Source organism: Akebia trifoliata, unplaced genomic scaffold (assembly GCF_017979445.1).
Source record: "Akebia trifoliata isolate Shusen 1 unplaced genomic scaffold, ASM1797944v1 Contig00746, whole genome shotgun sequence".
NCBI lineage: Eukaryota > Viridiplantae > Streptophyta > Magnoliopsida > Ranunculales > Lardizabalaceae > Akebia > Akebia trifoliata.
In genome coordinates, this window is record NW_028237168.1 from 21,694 (window position 1) to 33,123 (window position 11,430).

Consider the following 11,430-nt stretch of genomic DNA (forward strand, 5'->3'; position numbering starts at 1 on the left):
ACCAACGCAGTTAGAGCAAATAGTCGGCCAGATCATGGCCCCTAACAACCCTATTATTTTCATAGAAAATGAATTTACGCCTGAGGGGACGGGGCACGTCGAGCCACTAAACATTATGGTCATATACAAGGGCATGATGATTGTCAGAGTGCTGATTGATAATGGCTCAGCGCTTAACGTTTGCCCACTTGAAACCTTCCGGAAACTCAACGCTAATTGGTCGCATGTGAAGCCCAACAACAAGGTTGTTCGAGGCTTCGATAGTTCGAGAAGGGATTCCCTGAGGGAGGTGGATTTACCTATAACAATAGGACCTTGCACCTTTAAAGTGACATTTGAAGTCATGGAAATACCAACGACATTCAACCTATTACTGGGCAGACCTTGGATCCATATAGCCGGAGCTGTACCCTCCTCTTTACACCAAAGAGTCAAATTCATCATGGGACAGAGAATGATATCAGTACTGGCAGAGAACTTGATCCCAGCTGGCAGAGCTCCGGACGTGCCGTTTATTGATATAGAGGTGACAAAGGATAAGGCACTCTACCATTCATATCAGTTCGCGGCTGTTAATCACATCGAAAAGGGAAAGGAGAAAAGGGCAAAGCTGTTAAGAACAAATCTAATGATTGGTCAGGTTATGAAAAGGATAGGTTATCGACCCAAACAAGGGTTGGGACCGGGAAGAAGAGGAAGAGCTACACCGGTCGAAGCAAGAAAACATATTCCCTATTTTGGTCTGGGGTTTAGGCCCACAAAAAGGGATATTGTAGAAATGAACGACAAGAAAAAAGAGCTTCGACTAGCAAGAAAGAAAAATCGTGAACCAAACGTATGGAATCTGGGCAGAGTCCCTTACATCAGTGTTAGCTTCCCAAAATCACATGCTAGACCCGACACCTTATCAAACCACCATTGGAAAAAAGATTCAAAACGGTAAATATCACACCACTGCACATTCAAGAAGACTTAGTTGTTGAGTCCTACCCATCCTTCATAGAAGGCATTGATGTCTTATTCAATGGAGACTCCAACGAAGGTATATCAGAGACTGCTCAAGCATCCACCAAAGTGGAAATCACTACCGACCCAGAGAACAACTCACATTTTCCAACAGGCATTGACTGGGCATTAGTCATCATCCCACCAAGTTTAGGAGGGACTGTACCCCAGCCTAACAACAATCAATCGGAGATCATGGTTATCTCCGAACCATCGACCACATCATCCAACAAACCACTTTCTCATCTCATCCGCCCCCTCCGAGAAGGGGAGACACTGCACAACTGGGAAGAATTCCCATTGACACTTGAGGCTGTCGAGGCCTCCAAAAAAAATGCCATTAGGCGACATCAGTTTGTCCGAGGATCATAACGAGCCCTCGTCCTCGGGTAAAGACTGTTTTGAGGGCTCCCTATCTTTATTAACAAATTTGCATGATTGTTCTTCTTATTTCAGGTATCCAGAAAATAACAAAAAAAATAAATATTTCTCAAAAGGCAAAAAAATCAAAATTTTCTCAAAAATCAAAAAAATCAAAAAGCTTTCAAAATCGTAAAAAAATAGACATTTTTCAAAAATCAAAAAAAGAGTTTTCAAGGGATCTGTCTCCATCGAATGAGTACATAGATAAAATAGAATTTGAAAGGGACGAGTATGATTTTGATCTTGAACTCGACTTTGACCTCATGGGGATCGAAAAAGAGTCTGAGGACGAAATGAAGTACCCACCCAAAGAAATCAAAGATTTGGTAGAACGTCACGAGAAAGGTGTTCAGCCAAACATTGAGGATACAGATTCAATTAATCTTGGTACCGAAGAGGACCCGTGAATAGTCAAGATCGGAGCCTTGTTAACGTCACAGCAGAAAGAAAGAATGGTCGAATTCTTACGAGAATATCAAGACGTCTTCGCATGGTCATACAGGGATATGCCTGGGTTAGACACGGATCTTGTTGTACACAAGCTACCAATTGCGTCGGGAAGCAAGCCGATCAAGCAAAAACTGAGAAGACTAAAGCCAGAATGGACCCTCAAGGTCAAAGATAAGGTCATGAAGCAGTTCGAAGCCGGATTTCTAGCAGTCTCTACATACCCGGAGTAGTTGGCTAACGTCATCCCAGTACCCAAGAAAGATGGAAAGGTACGCATGTGTGTCGACTACCGAGACTTGAACAAAGCCAGTCCCAAGGACGATTTTTCACTTTCACACATCGACACTTTAGTCGATAGTACAGCAGGGTACGGCATGTTCTCGTTCATTTATCGCTTCTCAGGCTATAATCAGATAAAAATGGTAGAAGAAGACCAAAAAAAGACCGCGTTCATCACACCATGGGGTACTTTCCACTACAAAGTCATGCCATTCGGGCTGAAGAACGCAGGGACGACTTACCAACGGGCAATGACCGCACTATTCCACGATATGATCCATAAAAAAAATGGAAGTCTACGTAGAGGACATGATCGCTAAATCCGACGTTGAAAAAGACCATCTGGTGAATCTAAAGAAGTTGTTTGACAGGCTGAGGAAGTACAGCTTAAGGCTAAACCCGACAAAGTGTGTGTTTGGGGAAACATCAGGCAAGCTACTGGGGTTCATCGTCAGCAGAAGGGACATTAAAATAGATTCGGCAAAGACTAAATATATCATTGAGATGAAAGCACCGGTCACAGAAAAAGACGTCCGGGACTTCCTGGGGAGAATACAGTATATCAATCGGTTTATTGCTCAACTAACGCCTATCTGTGAGTCGGTCTTCAAGCTGCTGAGGAAAGACACGCCGAAGAAGTGGAACAAAGACTGTCAGGAAGCATTCGACAAGATCAAGCAATATCTACTCAATCTTCCAGTCTTAGTCCCTCCTACTCCAGGACGACCTCTGCTGATGTACATCTCAGTACAAGAAACATCAATGGGGTGTGTGCTAGGGCAACATGACGAATCAGGACGGAAGGAACATGCCATCTATTATCTCAGCAAGAAATTCACCAATTACGAAGCGAAATATTCAACACTTGAGAAGACTTGCTGTGCATTAGTCTGGGCATCTCAACGACTACGCCATAATTTGCTCAACTACTCGACTATGCTTCTCGCCAGGATGGACCCCCTGAACTACCTATTCGAAAAACCAGCATTAACAGGCCGCACAGCAAAGTGGCAATTATTATTATCTGAGTTTGACATCACCTATGTCACTCAAAAAGCCATCAAAGGACAAGCCATCGCAGACCACCTCGTCGAGCACCCATTGCCTGACTACGAGCCATTAAAGAAGAACTTTCCGGATGAAGCTATACTACAAACTGATGTTGAGGACGATGATGAGGAACCAGGCTGGAAAATGTACTTCGACGGAGCAGCCAATCAGAAGGGAAATGGAATAGGGGCAGTCTTGATTAAACCAGACGGGTCCCATGTGCCAATTGCAATCAAATTGAAGTTCTACTGCTCTAACAACGAGGCTGAATATGAAGCATGCATAGCAGGGTTGAAAGCAGCGTTGGATCTCGAGGTAGATGAGATCGATGTTTTCGAAGATTCAAGTCTAGTAGTCTATCAGACGACTGGAGAATGGAAGATCCGGGAGCAGAGATTGGTCCCTTACCACGAGTACCTGAAGGAACTGAGCTCACACTTTGATAGAATTTCATTCACATACATGCCAAGAGCTAAGAATCAGTTCGCAGACGCACTAGCTACATTTTCTTCCATGATCAGTATCTCAGAAAATCTAGTCATCGACCCAATTGAAATTGGAATTCAAGATGAACCGGTTTATTGTCTACCTGTCGAAGTAGAGGAATCTGAAGAAAAGCCTTGGTACTCAGACATCAAAGCATATCTTGAAGACCGAACCCTCCCATCAGATTCAACGTCGAACGATCGCAGGACCATTCAGAGATTGGCAAGGCAATTCTTTTTGAGCAACGGCATTCTGTACAAGAAATCGCATCACAAGGTCTTGCTCCGATGTGTGGCAGAAACAGAAGCAAAACGATTAATTGAGACCGTCCACGGTGGAGTCTGTGGGCCCCACATGAATGGTCATATGCTAGCAAAAAGATATGAGGATTGGGTACTATTGGTCGATAATGGAAAGCGACTACTATCAGCATGTCCGCAAATGCCATCTATGCCAGATCTACCCCAACAAGATCAATGCTCCGCCATCACAGCTACATAACATGACCACTCCTTGGCCCTTCTCACTCTGGGGAATGGATGTCATCGGGCCAATCTCACCTAAAGCTGCAAATGGACATCGCTTCATCCTAGTGGCTATCGATTACTTCAACAAATGGGTTGAAGCTATTTCATACGCCAACGTCACTAAAAGCAATGTCCTGAAGTTTGTCAAGAACAACATTGTCTGCAGATATGGACTTCCCAACGGACTAGTGACTGATAATGCAAAGAACTTCAAGAACAAGGACATGGTCAAGATGTGCGAAGACTTTCAAATCACTCATTACAACTCTGTACCCTACAGACCTAAGATGAATGGAGCAATCGAGGCAGCCAACAAGAATATTAAGAAAATTATAGAGAATATGGCGGTTACATACAAAAACAGGCATGACATATTGCCTTTTGCACTCCACGCCTATCGAACTTCGTTCAGAACTTCGACTGGGGCAACTCCATACTCATTGGTCTACGGAATGGAAGCAGTCTTACCCGTAGAAGTTGAGATTCCCTCCCTCCGGATCTTAAAAGAAACAGAGTTGGATGAAACTGAATGGATTCAAGCCCGGTTTGATTAGTTAAATTTAATCGAGGAGAAGCGACTTGCAGCTATCTGCCATGGGCAAATTTATCAGAGACGAATAACCCGTGCCTACAATAAGAAAGTCAAGCCTAGGGATTTCTCGCCAGGAGACCTTGTGTTGAAGAAGATTCTGCCAATCCAAGAAGACGCCAAAGGAAAATTCAGATTGAATTATGAGGGACCATTTATCGTGAAAAAGGTAATGACAGGAGGAGCTTTAATACTTACGGAAATGGACGGACAAGTCTTCCCACAACCGATCAATGTTGATACTATCAAAAAATACTACGTCTAAGAACTGATCCTGAGATGACGAAAGACCATCCTTGATATCCTGAACAAACTATCTAACCTTAGCCAACCCCTTTGAGCCATCACGTTCATTTCTTAACCTGAGACTGAGGCAAGTCAACAATCACAAAATGATACAAAAAAAACAACAAAAAAAGGGAAAAATAAAAAAGAAATAGAAAAATCAAAAGATACTCCTGGCCCGCATGAGGATAAACTGTGAACGGCTAAAAATACAAAAAAATCGAAAAAGTCAAAAACTCGGATACTTGATCTGAGCTCGACTCAAATCTCTAGTCTAAACAAGTTCGAGAGACGCTGGGAGGAGAAATAGATCACCTTTTCGATACAAAAATAGACGAACCCCAAGTCTAATCCATTCTAGATAAACCCGGACCTTAGTCTTTTTGTATCCTTCCACCACCATAAACCTAAGGCGACGTTTCGTCCTACTTAAAGTCTTTTTTTATCAGGAAAAGTTCTAAGGCAACACAATGACAATGGCAGCACCAATGATCTTGCGACTTGATCCGGATCTCCAAAGTCTTATTAGTCGTTGGAAGATTCGAGAGGGGAATCCAGGTCGGATATTCAAAATAAAAAAGTACTCGAAGTGTAGAGTAGCCGATCTCGCAGCTCAACTTGGGTTGTCGAACCATGAATAGTCGTCAACAAGTCTGAGAGGGGAATCTAGATCTATTACTCAAGAAAAAGTGCCACTACAAGAGTAGAGTCGTCGATCTCGCAGCTCAACTTGAGTCACCAAGCCACAGAGACTCCAAACAGAACTGAAATGTAAAAATCTAAAGATACAAGCATAGTCTGAAAAGGCATAGCGAAAACCTGAAAGGGCACTATGAGTAAAAGAATCAGATTATGAAAAGATCAAAGCCACCGGCATGATGAAAATCCCAAAAAGGACGTCGATGCGCAAAAATGTGGAAACTGGGTCTGGTGAAAATCATAATTGGCACCAGGGGCAATAAGGGTTAACAAAATAATAATAATAATAATAATAACTCCTAGCCCGCAAGAGTATAAACTGTGAACGACAAAATCCATCCAAAACCCCGAGATCCAAACAGATAATAATCTTCTGATACCAGGGGGATGGGGATGACTCTAAAGGAACCAAAAGAGCAATTGACACTTATATCCCCTGTGTTGGGCAAAAATACAAAAATCGTCATAACCAAAGATTCTACAAACTCTGAACTTATCGTACTTATTTGACAATGACGACAAATTACATTTCAAAACTACTATTTTGGCCAATGACGACAAATCTAGGATGTATTCAACAAAACTTCGAGTATTCAAGAATAATATACCTAAGGCCAAGTAAGTACAAAACCTATTTTCTTTGCATTAATCTTTCAACGTTTTTGCATACATCCAGTTAATGACCAGAAGATACAAAACTGAGAATATAGCGCAATCAGTCAAACATCATGGTGAGAAATGAAAAAAGAGTCAAGGCGCTCCTCCAAAGCACGGATCCGGGCAGCTTGGCTCATCATCACTTTCTCGGCATCAGATTCATCCCGGCTCACTAAATAGGCCGCGAAGTCCTCAAAATGAGGACACTGGGCAAGTCGATCCCTGAACTCAGCGACTTCAGCTCGAAGCCTAACTACTTCACGACTATCACTACATCCAGATTGGGCAAGGACAGAGGTCAGCCGAGCAATCTCTTTCTGCATCTTCTTCTCGGATTTGACCAAATAGCCTGAATTCGACGATGATCAATCTGAGACTCCTCAACTCAATCCCAGAAATCAAAGAAGGATGAAGCACCAGGACGTGTTCGGGGAACTATCGACACCGAGGGTCTCCCAGATACGAGCTCTCGAATCCAATGAAGGTATGCCGGGAACAGGTGCGCTGCAAAGATGGACCGACTCAAAACCTCAACTCGACCCCATTCTTTCACGAGTCGACTAAAAAGTGCAGTTGACAAAGGACCAACCAACTCACTGAAATTCTCGGGAACGAGCACACCCTGGAAATAACCAAATTGACGAAGAACCCGAAGTGGCACATAATGAGTTGCCTTGTGAAGACCAATCAAAACAAGGAAACGAGCACCATCAAAGGCAATCACAGGGGACCCTCGTGGTTGAAAGGCACCAATCCAGCTCACTTCTTCATCATCAAGATTACCAATGAATGAATACCATTCTTCTTTGCCACCTGAGACGAAGGGGGCAACTCGTCTTGACATCATAAGCACGAGGTCAACATTAACGCAAAAGGGACGACTAACAACTTCAATAGAAACCAGATGATCCATGAACCAAAGCTGCAATAACAAGAGTGTTCTAAATTTTGGAAACTAGTTAATTCAAGTTAAAATTCAAATCTAAGTCAAGTGTGGTATTCACCTGCAGGAGTGGGGCACATCCGCGAAAAGTTCGATCACGACCGGAAGAACAAGCCGTGAGGGATTGGAACATCTCGCTCAAGAGCATCGGTGCCAATCGGCGTCCCTCCCGGACTTGTTGAATCACGTGAATAAGAGAAAGATCTATGATGTCTCCCCCACCCGAAAATAAAAGTTGACTCACCATCATCAAAGTGAGAGCGTTAAAATGAATCAAAGGCTTCGAGGGATCCGTGAAGCGTTCAATCAAAAAAGACTTGGACATTGTCTTCAAAACCGATCCGCCATCCGGAATCTTCAAAAACTTGCGACTTATCCCCAAAAAGTCGGAAGCCTCACTTCAAAATCCATCACGCAAGGGTGGAATCACAACGGGGCCTGATATCTCAAGCCCCAATAACACCTCAAACTCCTCGATAGTGGGGGTCATCTCATGCACCCCAAACCGAAAAAGATTAAGCTCGGGGACCCAATACCCCAACATCGCTTCAATTAAACCCCATTACAATGGAACCTTAGGCAAGGAGAGGGTGAACCCCAACTTGTTCAAACACCATCGAGCCTTATCATCGTTATCCATACCATCTATCCAACGACTCAAGAAAGAATCAATGATGCCATACCTTTTCAAGTTTGGAAGAATAGAGAGCATCTCCATGGAGTTTGAAAAGAAGCTTGGAGAGAGAATGAGAGTAAAAAAGTCGGCTAAAAGTGAAAAAGGGAAGTAAAAGTGAAGCATTAGGGCAACAACAATGGTAAAATAATATTGAAATAGAGGGGAAATCGTGCTGGTCCGTGTCTGAAACACGGATAGGTCAAAAGATAATTGATCCGTTCCTAAGATACGGATGAAATAAAAGTTAACTTATCCGTGCCCTTGGCACGGATAAGAGTAACAAACAGTTCATCCGTGTTCCTGGCACGGATAAAAACTAAAAAAAAAACAATCCGTGTTGAGAACACGGACCAGAACATTTTAAGTCTGGGATCCTGAGTCATTTGAGATTTCGATAGTTCTGGATTACATAATGATTACCTCAGGGCTCAATCACATAAAATGACAGGAATTCCTACATACTCGATAAACGTATTCAAAACTTTCAAAAATTTTATGTATCGGGCACGTAGGAACTCGTCAGGGTCATATTGGGGCAAATCAGATCTCCAAAGATCACCTCACTCACCATGGATCCCAAACGACTCATACCACTCAAGAACACATTTGAAGGGTCCTTTGGACCCTAATCACACCCTCTAACCACCCGTAAGCTCACCAACACTCCAAAGGGCTCAAAAGCCCCGATGATCGATAGCACACTCAAAGAGTTCGAATCTATCGCACATGTAATCATGACGGGACAACAAATGCAAGAAATAATGAACATAAATACACACATACATACAAGAGTTTGAATGTTCACACACAATGTCCAAAAGCTAATATAAAATATTTGTCTGTCTACAAGGTACATCGAAGGATCAAATCGAAGGGGGAGCATCATCCCTGGCACTCTGGGTCTCTAGGATGGCTCCAGAAGAAGAACCGGCCACTACACCAGAACCCGACACCCCGGAAGAAGGTAAACCATGCATTCGCAGTCGTCCCTCAGAATCCGTGAAGAAGAGCTTTGCATCCAGGACAGCATCCTGCTCTGTAGTCCCGGCAAGATCAACGCCAGAGACGGAAGGTCCAGTGGAGGGGGAGGCCTGAAAATAAGAGAAACAAAGCATATCAAATAACAGGTAGTGGTACATACAAAATAGGCACGGAAATGAATGGCTAAAATGTGAATACTTACCCTAGGAGGTGTCGGAGGCCGCACAGAGGTGCTCACCCCGTCCCAGCGTCCATAGTAATCCTGAGAAAACCACAAGAAAATCCATCAGAACAGATGAAAAATAGGCTACAGTCTACACATGAATAAGAGAAAAAAGCAAACGAATGACACACCATCTCAGCCTGGAAACGGGACTCTCGCAAGGCCGCCTCCAACTGTAGCTCCTGGATCTAGGCTGCCTTAGCCTCGAGACGAACCTCCTGCTCCTCCAACCGAGCAGCTAGATCCTCCACCTCCGCCCTAGAGGCCCTCCACCTATTTTCCATCTCCACGGCCCTCGCCGCCTGAGCCTCGATCACGTCATACCCCTCTCGAAGACGACGAAGATCGTCGCCCTAAGAATGACAACATCAATCGAGTGAGGCAGGGATAGAATGAAACACATATATTTATATAGTAAAGAAATAATAAAAGAACGCATCGTGATGGCATGCTCCTGTAGAAGGACCCCTCCGATCTCCGTGATCCCAGCTCGGGTGGTGACAGCAGGCATGATGCACCCAATAGAGGCCTCTCGGAACCATGCCTGGTAGTCACCCCCTCTTACCAGTCCAGCAGCATCTACGCCCCTTGCCTGGGCAAGATACTCCTCCACTATCATCGCACCCGAGATAGGCTCAGGTGGAGCGACAGGGATGCGAAGGCTCCCGTCGTGCTGGAAAAACAAGCGCTCCCTAGATAAAATGTGTACCTCTGCTCTCAGATGAAGAAGGGGTAGTATTGTCGCCTGGTGTTACGCTTATAAGCGTTCCTCACCTCCTGCCGCCCGCTAACAGTGCGGGGAAGGTCTCGCAAAGTAACGGAGAAGATCTGCAAAAGTAACAGTCAGAAAATAATTATAGATAACTTCAAGGCCAAATGAAAGAGAAAAGTTCAAATACTCACGTCTCGAAGACGACACCGGTCAATGTGAGCCCAAGCACTCCTAGGGCTGCTTCGAATGGCCCTAGCATCTCTGGTGGCCCAAAATACCCCAATAGATAACCCTCGTCTGGATGACGACGGGTGGGTAAATAAAAGGGAAAGTACACATGAACAAAAATCTGGAAGAAAAAGCGTAAGGTGTCAAACAGTGAATGAGATGTCAAGAAGAAAACTGAGGGAGAATAAAAATGAGATCTATTTACCTCAACGAAATGCCAGAAGAATCGAGTGGAGAATCCAGCTCCACGGGACGCGGTAATGCCTTCAACGACCCGATCAAGTCCAGCCAGAATGGTACCATAAATGAGGCTACCCCAATCAAAATCGCCAATATGGTCGATATCACGTATAACAGAGAGGAATGTGGTGGAAACTGAAGAATCATCCTCCAAAAAGAAGCAACTACCAATGAAGAGAAGAAAGCAGATGCGGAAAATGATGTCGAAGTCACGGTCACCGAAGCGAGCCGATCTCTCTCTATGAGTGGGCAATGCTCCATCCTCTCCCTCTATTAGTAACAGCCCCATCAACACCTTAGTGCTAATCCTACCCTGCTTCCCTACCATGGAGGCAGGGACTCTGGTAATGCCCAACAACTCTCCTACCTCCTGTATCGTCAGCAAGGTCAAAGGCACAGGCTCTTCGTCCATCACAATGCCAGTAATGGCAACAAAATCTGAAGGCCGGATGCCTATCTCTACCTCAGGCATATGAAAGGAATGCGTCGCTAGGAACCATCTCTCCACCATGGCTAGAAACATGGGTCGATCTACCTTGAAAGTCGGTATCTGCAAGAAGGCGTCGAAGCCCACAGTGGCGAACTACGTCCGAATGTCATCCGAGAATAAGGCGACAGTAAACAAAAGTGCACTCCATCTACCTCTGAAGCTAGCAGAGGGATAAGAGGTAGGAATGTCCAATCGAACGAGCATAGAGACATGCCTCCCTAATCCTCGAAGCAAAGAGGTATCTGGAACCCTCTCGCTCTCCTCCGCAGAGATCTCCACCCTGGGAACCTCACGACCCACTCTGCCAGCACCCACAGCCCTATCTGCCCGGCCTCTGCCACCACGTTGACCTCTACCACCACTGCCACTCGGTAGGTCCTCAACTGGACCACTATGAAAGGAACTGGCCTCCTCTGCCCGACTGCCTGAAGAAGAACCAGCAATAGAAGAAGAATTCGGTTTCCGCAAAGGCTGCCTCGGCCAACCA

General features: G+C 44.6%; 1 protein-coding gene across 1 annotated transcript; it reads right to left on the bottom strand.

Annotated features, from left to right (window-relative positions):
* Nucleotides 1-8,932: 8,932 nt before the first annotated feature.
* Nucleotides 8,933-10,964, bottom strand: LOC147381122 (uncharacterized). Its single transcript, XM_086430824.1, has 7 exons — nucleotides 10,419-10,964; nucleotides 10,188-10,334; nucleotides 10,048-10,101; nucleotides 9,740-9,946; nucleotides 9,489-9,626; nucleotides 9,253-9,312; nucleotides 8,933-9,160 (listed from the first exon to the last, which is right to left on the bottom strand). The coding sequence occupies exons 1-7, from the start codon at nucleotides 10,962-10,964 to the stop codon at nucleotides 8,933-8,935; spliced, it is 1,380 nt and encodes a 459-aa protein (XP_086286950.1).
* Between the last annotated feature and the right edge of the window lie 466 nt (nucleotides 10,965-11,430).

Bases quoted from the DNA above. Each gene is read 5' to 3' on its own strand.
- LOC147381122 (XM_086430824.1), bottom strand. From the start codon at position 10,964: ATGGTGGAGAGATGGTTCCTAGCGACGCATTCCTTTCATATGCCTGAG. The intron at 10,335-10,418 runs GTAAATAGATCT...TTTTTCTTCCAG, and splicing joins TCTTCTGGCATTTCGTTGAG to ATTTTTGTTCATGTGTACTT. The intron at 9,947-10,047 runs GTGAGGAACGCT...TTGTTTTTCCAG, and splicing joins CTGTTAGCGGGCGGCAGGAG to CACGACGGGAGCCTTCGCAT.